Consider the following 13,719-nt stretch of genomic DNA (forward strand, 5'->3'; position numbering starts at 1 on the left):
GGGGGGGGAGTGAGCAAGCGGCTGCGTGGTGCTGAGTTGCCAGCCGGGGTAAACCACGACAGTACTGCATTGTATAAATCTGAAGTACTTATCAAAATTACCAATGCAAAAGAGCGCTTTGGACCATAACCTTGCATGCCTGAAAATTTTCATTCACGTGGTTTAGACTTGAACCTTTATGTAACCCTGACAGTTTTTCCAATTAGTTCAGTTTTTCTGATATACACTCTAGCAATTGACAATTAGCACTCTTTGCACATAACTGATATGAACAAGTGTTTTGCCTCACTTACTGCACTAAATATGTCAACATATTAAATAGCTTTTTTAATAGTCACTAATATTACAGAATCAAATATTTGGGTTTTTTTTTTTTAAACTTCAAGTGATTCCTCAGCTTAGAAATAAAAAATCTAGGCATAAATGGCAGACATGAAGCATACTGTGTCTATATGTCTATATTTTATTTGATGAATATGCACTGAATCCTTCGAATAACTGAACAAGAAATAAAGGAATAGAAGGCATTAGGTTGCAAGGATGCAAAAACCTCATGGAAGTAAAATGAACAATTGCAAATTACTCATACCCAGCAAAATGAACAACTGACCTTTGAGTTCCAGATTGAAACCTACAGAATTAGGTTTGAACTGTTTCTACATTCAGCGATGGTAGGATGAACATCATCACCACACCATCGCTACACATAGTATGTTCCTGGGTTTTATCCAGTTCAATATTCTCCAAATTTGTTTTTGCAGTCTTATATAAAAGTTTGTCAGGAAGTATGTATTTTAAGTTAAAGTATTTTAGTTCAGTTTTGTTTCTACTGACACAAGAGGAATTCTGTAACAGCTTCACAGAGAGATGACAAAACAGCATTAAGTTGCCATTAGAATAAATAATTAAAAACAGTATTCAAGACACAGTTAGATATTGAACATGTCAATACCAGAAAATTGTGGTGATGCTATCTCTTTCCTACTGGTTGCTAGTCCTTTACTTCATACTAATTGTAGTTAAAATGTAATTGACTTGAAGGAAGAAGTAGTATTGAAAAAACAAACCCAAAAAACCTCTAAGACCTATAGAATTTAATTTAAATGCAACAGAAATGCAACCTCTTAGAACTATGAATCAATTGTTTTGAACAATGGCAGGTTTCTTTGTCCCCTTAAAATCACTATTATAAAGTTAGTTAAACTTAAAAAGGGGAAAATTTATTTTATTGATGGGGCAGAAACTATAGAAGTGCAGTATTTTCACTTAAAGACTTCAATTAATTGTTTTTTCTTTTAGTTCAGATAATACAGATTTCTATTCAGGATGGACTTCATAAACCATTCTCTCTCCCACTTACAACTGCTTAGAACATTTAAGATCAGTGAAGAATTACTGGAACATATTTTAACTTCTTTTAAAGCTATGTAAAAGTTGGAGACAAGTAACCTAGTCAATACCACTGACTGGGCAGTCACACCAGCTGTTTCTTGGACCAAATTATGCGATCTTCTGCAACAGCTTTGATTCTGCTATCTAATGTGGGATGCTGCTACATCAGCATAAATTGGCATGCTATTTCACTTAAACATCAGGAAACACTTAAGAAATTCACCAAATAAAAGAAACACAGAATAACAAAATCATTTGTTTTCTTCTCTGAAGGGCAAAAGTGTGTTACTTATTACTAGAAAGGGATTCTTAATCTAGCAACTTTACTATTCCAAAGCCAAAAGCAGTGACAACAGAATTGCTAATTTTCTGGAGCAAAAGGAAGAGGGAATAAAACAAGTTTCAGAGAGTTGCATATTCTCTGTTCTTTTTTCTCCCCTCCACTTTCTCTCTCCCTCTCATGAAACCTTAACCATTCAATCAGCAGAGTTCAAAACTTCCATTGCAAAGAACAAAATACTGAAGAATGGCTCCTAAAACCACTTTGCAGGAAACCTTAGCTATCTTCTCCCTTGCGCCATGAAGACAAGACCCCAAACCATAATGATGTGGGGAGGAATGTTGTTTCACATTGTTATTTAAACACATTTTCTATGCCACGTTGTATTTAAACTCCCCAAGATATCTAATGGTTGCATCTGCCATCCAGGAAGAACTCTTACATGAAGACAACAAATGGATTGGCTAGAATAAGGACAATTATCTTGGGATAAGAACTGGTTTTGTTCAGTGGAACATGAAAGACACAAACCTCCAGTTTTCAACATTTAAATACAGTTGCAAACACCCACACTCAAAACAAACATTTTGACACTGCGTGTTCAGCTGCTAGCTTCTGAGAGGCTAAGATTTACTTATCCTGAAATCAGAAGTTTTGAAAATGCATCCTCCCCTCGGAGCCCTGAACACAAAACAAATCCTCACCCATGTGAAAATATTTGGGTGGGTGGTTTAGTCTCACAAGACACAAGCTGATCTTTAACTTTTTATAAACTACATCAATTCTTAGTACAGATAAATACATTAACAACATAACCTAAAATGGAATAATGTCCTACCAATTTGTTTTGGAGAAGCACACTAGTTTCTTCTTAAGAGAAAGAGTAAGTAATAACAGCAAGAAATTAGTCTCTGCTGTAACTCTAACTAAACTACAACAAAGAATAAGAGAAAGTAGTCAAAAAGAAAACAAAAAGTCGCCCAAATTCTTTTACATTTGCTATATTTATCTTAGTTGAATAAAACATAGCAAAACAATAAACTGATTAAGAAGCGATGTCACAGATATGTTAAAAGTTGAAATGAAGACACAATAGAATGGCTAAGAGCAACTGTTAGAAATTAAAGATTTCTAGCATCATCATGTCTGGGGGCAGGGAGAAGAGGACAAGTAAACACTGTCAGCAGCAGCACTGGTTAAAGTTTTGAACTATACTTGCAATCTGACTGAATTTTTAAACAACCTTACTTCTCTTCAATACCATAAGAATAAGCATCAAGGTTTGTTTCTTTTTTTTTTTTTTTTTTTTTTTTTTTAAATCCTCTCTTCTATTGACTTTGGGAGGCTGTTTGGTGTCAACAACCTATGTTATCTATTAAACACCAATAAACCTACAACTCTGAGCAACTGGTGCAAAACAGTCATCATCTCTAACCTTTACAATCTAGCCATAACAATGCTAACACATGGGAATGTCAGCCTGCTTTCTGAATTTTGGTAAATGGTATGATTTAAGACTGAACATAATCATGCTCTATCTTTCCCCATGTTCCTTCCATTTACAACCTTTGTTGTGGAGCTGTTACATGCAAGGCAGTACTGCCTTCACACAGGATTAGCTATGAAGCTTCCAGTCATCATGATGGACTAAGCAAGGAGGAATGAGACATAACTTCTCCACTGAACCACATGTACTTCAACATTGTGTATTTTTTTTCAGATATAGGAGAGAGATAATGAGCTCTCTCCCACCTTATTAGATTTCAGTGTTGTACTTTTAAGTTCCATTTTCAAATTATCATCTATCCTGTCTGTACAGACACCTTCCCCAATGCCCAAACCTGAAAACACTGCCGATTCCACACCCTTTTCTCCGTTCACAGCATAGGATAATGTTTAAGGCTAACGCTACTTTTAAGATTTCTGGGTTTCTTGATCACATTTGCCCTCTTGTAAGGGAACAAAATTCCATCCTAATGGCCACATTACCATGGTCATCGTTTCTTAGTGTGTGATGTGGCATTCTTAGTACACGTCACAGCTTCCTTCTGTTAGTATCCTTTTACTTGGGATAATCTACACCATATTTTGTTGACCTTATTATAAAAACTCAGTATTTTTGAAAGAGTAAGGCATGATTTTCAAGAATAAGCATCTTTCAGGCAACCAGCAGTAAACCCATCCTCACTATGACTAATTTTGAAAATATATATTATTTCAGTTCTCTCACTGAATTTAAAATTGATATCCAGAGAGGTAAAGACTACCTGAGATTTCCGAAGTTATGGGCAAGATAATCCTGCCTCCTGCTCCCCCTAGTTAAAATGACATTTTTTCAATGAAGAAAAATGGAAGTGATACATGTATGTAAGTCACTTATCATAAAGCACCTCAAGTGAAATAAAAGTATTACATTTAACTCGGTACAGTGAAAATACACCTAGCTATATTAATGATGCATTCTTTTAAGTCTGAATGAAATCTATCCAATATTAATACAGAGGCTGCACTGTACATAGAAGTGTCAAATGTTAACATATGTAAATTCAGGAAATAAGGAAAGTTATAAATGGACTCAGTTACATAGACTTAATGTTACAGCACAGCTATAGAAATAACTCTTTTTAAACATTCTTTTAAATTTTTGCAGTGTTCATTCCTGAAGGACAAACATTTCTCCCCATTTCCTCCATCATTTCTGCAAGCTATGCAAGAGTTAGCTTGTTTTAGTACAGGAAAGACCAAGTTGGGGGTTTTTTTCCCCTATGACTTATAGATCTCTATTTAACATCAACACAATACTTGAATTGAGAAATGTAGAATATAAAAAGATTAAAAACAATTTCACTGACAGATCTTACAATATGTTATTACTGGGATAAAGTGAATATGAAATTCTCTTCTCAATCCAGCTAGGGCAAATATGAAGGGTCTTGCTGGAATCAAAATTAAAATTATCTCAACTGAAAAAAAATAAATCAGTAAGTTACTAAATCAGCAGGTTACCATCATAACTGATCAGAACCATTTAAAGTAAAAATGCATGCAAAGCAGCAGATGAGAACAATAAAAGCATTGTTATGTCTACATGATGATAGATTTCAAAACTGAAACACTCAAACATCTTACGCAACACAGGCACTTAGTAAATGTCACAGCAAAAGTGTTTAATGTATTCCTGGGATGTTAAAAAGGATCTGCAAGGGTAGGAAAATATCTTGACTGAAAACAGAAACAGTAACATAGAATCTAGAATACCATCCCTGATCCTGGCATCTACACCTTCATGAAATGCAATGAAATTGAAAAACATTTAAAGGTAAGTCAATAAAATTACTCAGTGCTTAAAAAAATATGACTTAAGCAGCTCAATTTTTCAGCATACCGAATAGAAAGTTGAGAAAGAATTTGAAAATTAGTAGATATGCTAATTTTTTTTTTAATTTCACAGTGGAGATAATTACAAATCAGAACAATTTTAGTAGGGGAAGAAGAGAAATATCTTTAAGGAAAATGAGCTAGCTTTCTAGCACATGGAAGATAATTCTGCACTCTGGAGGCAAGATCATCTGTGAACTATATGTAAAAACAGAGGGGCCATCTATATATCCAAGTTGGTTAGTAGTAATAATCTTTTCTGACATTAAACTCTGAACCTATGAGGTCTCCTGGTTCATTCCGTGATGGGCAGGGAGAAGGGAAGGAGCAATAACAGTAAAATTTTCATTACTCTGATTAAAATATAAACACTGGCAGTTTTGCATTAAGATAGATACGTATTTTAACATCCATGTTTCAGGGCTTTAGCCAGTTGCCTGCAAGGATCAGGTAGTACAGGATCAGGACTACTCTATCTGTCCATGGGATTGTATTGCTTCTGACCATAATATTATGAGAAAATTTGCTCCCAACAGGGTAAACAGAGAGCTTAATTAGCACAGTAAGTAATAAGCTTAACATTCTCATTCTGTAAATAAAGCAATTATTACAAATAAGTATCTATACTAAAGAACTTTGGGCTCTCCCTTCTCACTAGCAGAACAAGTTTGATACAGAAGAGAATTGCATCAGAAGAGCTTACACTGCTCCTCAGACCTACTACTCAACTGGCAGCACAGTGCTGTTAGCCGTGAAAGAAGATACTTTCCATCCTAGCACATACTTGTGCAGAACCAGAGTAAGACAGAGGGGGAAATCATACAAGGAAAATTTGGCCCAGAATAAAAATAGATTGGTTTCCTGCTGCGACCATCCCAAAATTCCTGAACAATTGCCTGTGGGAAGCTTCTCTGGCATGCAGCCTGTTTAGGACAATTCTGGGTAAGGAATAGCTGGCTGCTTGGACACCTGGGCTCTTTGGCTTCAAAAACAGATAAATGAAGTCATGACTGTGAGTCAAAATGAAATGGAATCTAATCTCTAAACATGCAGATCATTAGCAGCTTCTCTTAAGTCATCCAGCTGTACTGGATGGCTTAAGAATGTACTGGATTTTTTTAAAAATTCCTAATTCTTTAGTTTTATGTTTTAAGCGTTACAGAGTGACAAGAGCTCAAGAAAGAGAATACAGACATAAGAAAGATGAAAATTAATAAGGTACCAGCAAATTCAGTTATATCAGAAAAGCCACTTCTCTCTTGTGCTAAAAGTTTGAATCTACAGTAAATCTGACATAGATCAGGATGAAATTACGTTAATTGCCTAATTAAAAAAAAAATGAAAACAAAACCAACATGCAGGCTACAATTAAATTCTAATTGGATTTGTCATTTCAAAGGATTAGCATCAGATTTCCAGATAATACAGGGTGACATACTCTTATGCTAATAAACAGAATGTTAGCAAAGTAAACAAATGCTGTGTTTCTACTGTAAGGAAATACGTGCGCCAATGAAGCAACCTTTTCAGCACAGAAGTAATTTAATATCCAAACCACATGAAAAGTGATCTCTCTGGGAATAGCACAGCTGCTAAAATCCAAGTCAGTTTTTATTAAATCATCAAGTCTGTTTATGTAAAACAGGGCTCTCTTAAAATGACCTCCAAGAGGAAATGATTTGCTAATAAAAAATTGATACCTGCATTTAATTTATTTACATCAATGTATGTTTTTATATACCAATATGTCCTGGATCAGAGATAAAAAGGAAAAAAAAGGGAAAAAAGCCCCACCTTATTCTAACAGTTTAAATTCTCGGGCTCGACCATCATAAAGTTGTTCCTTTATTTTTTCATTACATTTCAAGTATTTTTTTGAACCAAATTACTTTAGATAACACATATAGAATGTCTGCAAACCATACTTCTTGAAAAGATGAGAAATTAATAGCTTTTAGCTACTGCTGAGCTTTCAACTGTTCAAGAGGGTAGATACATGTTTCTAAAAATAACATCAGTTTTAAGTTCAGTGCTTCAACTTTTAAGGAGAAAATGGACATTAATAGTCCTTCAAAAATTGTCAAGTGTGCCCAGAGAGCCTAGAGAAATAACAGGAATAATGTAGAAGAAATTGTGCAAGTCCTCAAAAAAAATGATAGGGCCTCAGAAGTTTTTGATAGCTGTTTGAAAGGACAACTGCAGTGAAAAGAATGGAAAGAACTTCTTCCAGTGAGTCTCAAGGTACACAGAAGTGAACTAAATTAATGGTACTCCCAAGCAGGCCAAATTATGAGTCAATCTTCATCTTGAGATATCCCAGTCAAAACTTCTTGAACTTGCACTACATGGTCATAGAAAACTTGCCAGAAAAAACTTTTCAAGGCCACAGTACAGGAAAACAATCCAGGACCGAAGAGGAGGCCTCACACAGACACATTAGCAGGCTGCCCTAGTGTTCTGGCAAGGCACAGCTCAGATCCAAGCAACAGCTGTAAATCCTTTAGGTGACTCAGGACTGGCAACACCAGCATCAAAATGAAAGAGCCTTTTCAATAAAGAAATGTTATGGAAGTAATTTTTTTTTCTTAAGTGTTCTTTATATGTTTGTTTTGTATCATAAAACAGAAATTTAGACAACTTCGTGTATTTGTAATGATATATACAGATGTACAATGATATATACTAAAGTTCAAGACTAAAAAGATGTATTTATTCATCCGACATCTGAAATAATTTCCTAAACAACTAAAAACAATACCAATTTTATTCCTTCCTACAAAGCTAAAAGATATTAACAGTATTTATGTGATAAACTTTTCAGAAGTGTGTTGGCCCTAATCTCTGCTTGGTTTCTTTAGCTACGACTAATGTTTATGTGGAGATAGCATGTTCACAGGTGATGCCAAAGAAATTTGGAAAACAGCCAAAACAGAAGGGGATGAGGGCAAAAGAACTTCAGCTGAAGTGAGAACACAGGTCCCAAGCCCTAAGGAAGTAAGAGAAAACGTCAAATACAAAGCAGGCCTCAGCATCCCACAGCTGACCTAGAACAAGACCATTCTGTACATACAAATAAAGTACAGACAAACTCAGACTTACTTTGGTTGAACAGGCTGTGCACTTATCAAATGCCAGGCTGACTGGAAGAACGTTATCAAATCTTGATAAAAATCCACGGATCTGGAGGACAAAAAAGACGACAATACTATTTTATCATTATAAAAACATTTCCAAAATTCCACATGAACTGGACACATACATTCAATATAAAGATAAAGAATGGCTATAGCTAGGGTAATACTGTTTTAACATAGTGACACCCACTAACACCTGTGGTAAATTTACACTCAATATATATTACTGTTTTCCTATATACAAATAATGGCACAACTATCTAAATGCAACACTATTTAAACATAGAGGCACAGCACCACCTGGAGTTCAACTTTTCTGATTGCAAAGTTTGATCAGAAAAAAAAAAGTCATGGTATAACCAGTTAAACGCTTTTTTTTTCCCTCATCTCTATAGCATATAATCTGAAAACTTAACTGCCACGCATTCCTAAACCATGTTGTTAATTTGATACTACTGATAACATAATTTTAACATTCCAGACCATTGTTTCTCATAACAGAGATAGCACTGAAAATACTTTGGAGCAGGGTTTGATCACTTAGACTATGAACTCTTTGTGGAGTACTGATTGTCTTTTTAATTTTATTTATACGTTATTAATATTTCTAGCTTTTTGTTGGGGAAAAAAAAACCACTTCTTAATATCCCTTTTTAGTTGTTTAGGGAAAGTTCAAATTACAGACCAGTCTTCCAGAGGTCTGGAGCATAGTCACCAGTTTGAAAGAGTCACTGCATATGCATGAGTCACAAAGATTCAGCTCTCAAAACTACTGAAGTTCTTTTTAAAACTGACCTAGCATAAGTAAAATCTCTCATATTATCTTCCCATATAATCACAGGAAACATTCAGACAAATCAGAAGGGAGTACCTGGATCAGCAAAAGATCAAGATTTAGATTTGGCTTTTTCTTCCTATTGAGATACGGGAAGTCAAAAAATCTCCCCGAGGTATACTGCAGCAGTTGGCATAGGTTGGGCCCGGCTGACAACAGCATTAGCATGTTAACTACAGATAACGGTATAGGATAAGGGAGTAACTTAGTTACAATAAAATACCCTGACTGTAAACAACCTGTCGGTCACTATGAAAGTTACAAACTTATCAGTTAGAGTCAAAGCTGGAAACTGTTGAGAACCTTGCAGACGAGCAGACTGAGTGCCAGTGAGGGCAAAAGCCTCGCACTGAGGGTATCTGAACAAGCTAATTGAGAACTGGGTATTCCCTAGTAATCCTGTAGCTGACAATGTCCACAGGAACAAGCAGAAAAACTTCAGGGGTATGGGAGAGAGAGTCCCAAGAGATAACTGGAGAAACTCCAGAATTACTGGAGAGAGAGAACCCAGGGAGAACCTAGGGGGATCCCATTGCATTAAATGACCCATGTGTAAGCACTGCTTACTACATAAAATTGTAAACAAAATTAGAGTAATTTTATAGAGACCAGACCCTGTACTTACCTGGATGTTGCAAAGAAAACATACTAGTTCTATCTTTTCCTGAATCAAGATTCATTCTTAGTGCAAAAAAAAATTAATATCAATAGACTCTAAAAATACCACTTAGAAACAAATAAATGATTTATTTATACAATGAAAGCATCCAGAGTCACCAAGATAAACACCACAATGAAAGAGGCACAGAATACTTTTAATCCCAATGAGGCTGCAGTGAGGTGGGGGTCGGTCTCTTGTCCCAAGTAACAAGTGAAAGAACAAGAGGAAATGGCCTCAAGTTGAGCCAGGGCATGTTTAGATTGGACATTAGGAAAAACTTCTTCACTGAAAGAGTTGTCAAGCATTGGAACGGGCTGCCAAGGGAAGAGGTTGAGTCCCCATCCCTGAGGGTATTTAAAAGCAGTGTAGATGGGGTGCTTAGGGCCCTGGTTTAGTGGTGGATTTGGCAGTGCTAGGTTAATGGTTGGACTTGATGATCTTAAAGGTCTTTTCCAGCCTAAACAATTCTACGATTATGGGGATAAGATCGGCAGGCAGTTTTTTGACGGACTGTATCAATCTAACAAATAAAGAGAAGTCTATCCAGCAACCTGAAAAATGGTATACTTAACACATTTGTAACTAGAGTTTGAGTTGAGTAGAAGCTGCATTGCACCAGAAATACATTAATTATTTGGAGAACTATAATAACTGTGAGTTGGCTTGATTTGAATTTTTTTTTGAAAAAAAAAAATTCTGCTTTGAGCAGAAGGGATTAGAAGTGCACAAAAATAACTTCGAGATGCTCATGGTATCAGCTCTGATGGGGAAAAGTCAGAGGTTGCCTTATTCACATCATGTCTGCTCCAAATAAATTCCTGTTAAGTAGACAGCAGTAATTGTTTGTCCACAAGACAGACACAATGCCAAGAACACAGCTACCTTGGCGTGTGTGATAGATTTTTGTGGGTTTTTTTTAAACAGAGAGTCAGTCCATCAGGGAATGGAATCAGCATAGTGTATGCTTTTGCTATGGAGGCAGTCTGTGATGCTTGCCTTCTATCAGTTCCCAGCTTTCAAACAAAAGCATTTACTCGCAAATTATTTACCTGATGAGGAACAAGGCCAAGAGAAGTAGGCGGTTCATTCATTCTATCATCACTACTGCTGGCCACAGCATAACCACTGCCAAAAATCCAAGAAGGAAAATTAGAACAAGACAACAGACTGAACAGTCAAAATTTCCAGTAAGCTTCAAGACATTTTGTTACAGTTTACAGTTTAGATTCTGGAAAGGAACCTATCTGGAAAATCTGTTTCATAGTAACTAAGATAGAGCATGGGAATACAAAAACCCTTTTTCAGAATCTGTCTCAGAAATTTGTAACATACTCATGTCCAACTCCTAGCTCACTTTTTCTTTCACAGATTTTAAAGACAGGAAACAAGCTTAAATTCAGGTTACAGAATTTCAGAGTAATGTCTGTATCAAAGCCACTTTATTTTAATTAAGATTTTGGAATATTTGGCTTCTCTTGAAGCCCTTCGTGTGACAAAAGTAGTTATGATAGCTCTGATGTTATGAACACTCTCCCAAGCAAAGGAATGCCAAGATCCACTAACAGGAATATTCTCTTCTTTTGAAATACTCAGCAGTTTTCTACTTTTAAACTCAGAAAGAGAGAATACTCCCAAATTCCAAGATAAAAACTTAAGATTTGATAAATTATTTTTCTCTTAAACACTGTTAAATTACAGTAATATAGTAGATATGACCTATACATCACATTAATTTACATTACAAACTTGTCCTACTTAATGTGTACTTCCTCCTCCTTCTCCCAAAAGATTATAAGAAATCAATCTTATTTCCAGAGGACACCTTTTGAACACCAATCCTCTTGTCAGAAATGACTCACCCTTCTGGATGCTGTAAAACAGAAACCATTAATTCCACTGCAAGAGCTCCAGCTATCATGGCTAATCCAGGTCGACTGACCGTGCACTGCTGATCCAGTGTCCGATCCCTGGTGGACTACAAAGACAGACAATTCTAAAGGACAGAAAAAAGTAACTTGAAAGTAATTAGCTGCCTTACTACATGAAACATCTTCAGCTCTGTGTAATTAATTTCTTTGATCTTCCAAATAAAAAATGATCTATTTCTTAATCCTGTGTACATTAACATAAAACAAATCCCTTTATGAAACACCATTTAAAGGAAATAAAAATTGAAGTTGCAACAAAAAGAGATATATAATCACCATTTGCATAAGGTTCTACTCACATCCCCTGGTGCCACAACATCATTGCAGAAGTAGCAGCCCAGTTTATAGCCAGGGATATTTGAAAAGAGTGATGAACCCAAAAGATCAGAAGAACCAGAGGCATTGTTGAAACATGAATCACCAGATTCTTGCTGGTTTGGTTTCTTTAGTCCGTGTCTCATAACAACAAATGTGTCAAATCCCAATGCAGCATTGATGACCAACTGTGAACAATAGAGAGAACAAGAGATTTTAAGTGAGGAAAAAAAGACCTCAAGGTTTTATTCACTGTAGATTTAAAAAACAAAACAAACAAAAAAACCCAACAAAAAAACCCCACATGCTGTAGATGGAGCAAGCTATTAATTGCATATCTATCACCCTAGCCACGAACAACAGACTTTCTGATAGGTGCAAAATTCCAGTTGTCAAGCATTTAGAAAAAACAAAACCAAAACAAAAGTCTGTTTCAGAAATCCACAAACCTTCTTCTGTGTCTTTCAGGAAAATTTTATACAAATTAACAACTCCTTCTAATTATTACACAAACCTTTTTTTGCTGACAAAAAAAAAAAGGAACAGCAACTCCATAAACATGTTATGCTAGTTTACACCTGAAGCTGTTCACCTTCAGTGTCTCACTGAAGTTATTGAATCTGCTATGCACTGATATGAATTAAAATCCATATACCCAAATTTGTCCCAATATTAGTATCGTTATTGGAAAAACTTATTTTGGTTCCAGCTTACAATTTATTCTCAAGTTTGCTGCGTATTCTGTCTATTCATATTCTCTAAGTGCTAAAATATTCCAAGTGCCAGTTAAGTACGACAGTGGCTATCAATAACAACTTTTCATGTAATTTGAAATTCTGTATGTAGTCTTTTCAGTTCACTGTGGTCTGAAATATAACTCATTAAACACTCCGATGTCACAAAGCAATGAAACACGTCTGTTACTCAAAAGAATTTCTGCTCAGTGGGGAAAGCAATTAATGATTACTTATGATCTTCATGTGCATCTGTTTAGTCACATGGGGAGCACACGCAGATGTGGTACACAACTACACTGTCATCATTTTCCCCTTTCTCTTCAATTTGTGACAAGTGCTTAGAGTAATCTGAAGCAGTATGTGTTATGACTGAAATAGCATAAAACCATTACTTACACTAGCAGATTTTACTAAACTCATAGGCAGTGATTTAGATATAGCAAAAAGCAAAACCAGTTATACAATAATGACTGTAGCCAGTAAAATATAAAGGAAAATGTTATACTGCTTCATATGCAGATATTTTACATAGAAATTCTAGTACAGAAGTTTGTAATTTTTAATTCTTATAGTGAGGACTTATTTAAAAGGGGGACTTGGAGGGAAGCTGGCAAGAATTAGCCATCTTAACTAGTAAGCTTGTGAGTTCCATCTTCATTCTTGGTATTTCAAATAATTTCCGGATATTCACTTTCAATCTTGTTTATTCTTTCCTTAGTCCTAAAGTAGAACCATGCTGTTGAATCTGTGGTAGCACAGCCAGGTCTACAGCAAGCAATTAGAAGACTGAATCTTCTCACTATATCTACCTGTAAAACCTGAAGATGGTATTCCATTTTCAAAATACGAATAACATGGCACAGCTGGTATTATCAGAAACTAAAAATATTGCTAAACACTTCCCACTGCAATAAAGTGTTTCTCTCTCTTCAATTTACTGTCCAGCAACTACTTGAGTCTGATTGATTTAATCAAAAAAAAAAAAAAAAAAATCTGTTTTTGACAAAGAGACTATGGGAAAGTGGGTCTTTTGGCATGTGTTTAAAAAAAAAAAAAAGG

General features: G+C 35.5%; 1 protein-coding gene across 8 annotated transcripts in view; it reads right to left on the minus strand.

The window, feature by feature from the left end:
- The window catches only part of ATG7 (autophagy related 7), a 114,184-nt gene that overhangs the window by 78,048 nt on the left and 22,417 nt on the right, over window positions 1-13,719 (minus strand). For 3 of the 8 annotated variants that reach the window (XM_035892192.1, XM_035892190.1, XM_035892188.1), the window contains exons 13-16: window positions 11,885-12,111; window positions 11,540-11,647; window positions 10,730-10,805; window positions 8,150-8,230 (exon numbers count right to left, since the gene is read on the minus strand). In XM_035892192.1, the coding sequence (XP_035748085.1) occupies window positions 8,150-8,230; window positions 10,730-10,805; window positions 11,540-11,647; window positions 11,885-12,111 (492 nt within the window). Of the gene's footprint in view, window positions 1-321; window positions 4,636-6,778; window positions 8,037-8,149; window positions 8,231-10,729; window positions 10,806-11,539; window positions 11,656-11,884; window positions 12,112-13,719 lie in introns of those variants that run through there. The other 5 variants (XM_035892194.1, XM_035892191.1, XM_035892189.1 and 2 more) reach the window with 5 other exon arrangements.

The sequence above is a fragment of the Egretta garzetta genome, unplaced genomic scaffold (genome assembly GCF_000687185.1).
Source record: "Egretta garzetta isolate BGI_Z169 unplaced genomic scaffold, ASM68718v1 scaffold553, whole genome shotgun sequence".
Taxonomy (NCBI): domain Eukaryota; kingdom Metazoa; phylum Chordata; class Aves; order Pelecaniformes; family Ardeidae; genus Egretta; species Egretta garzetta.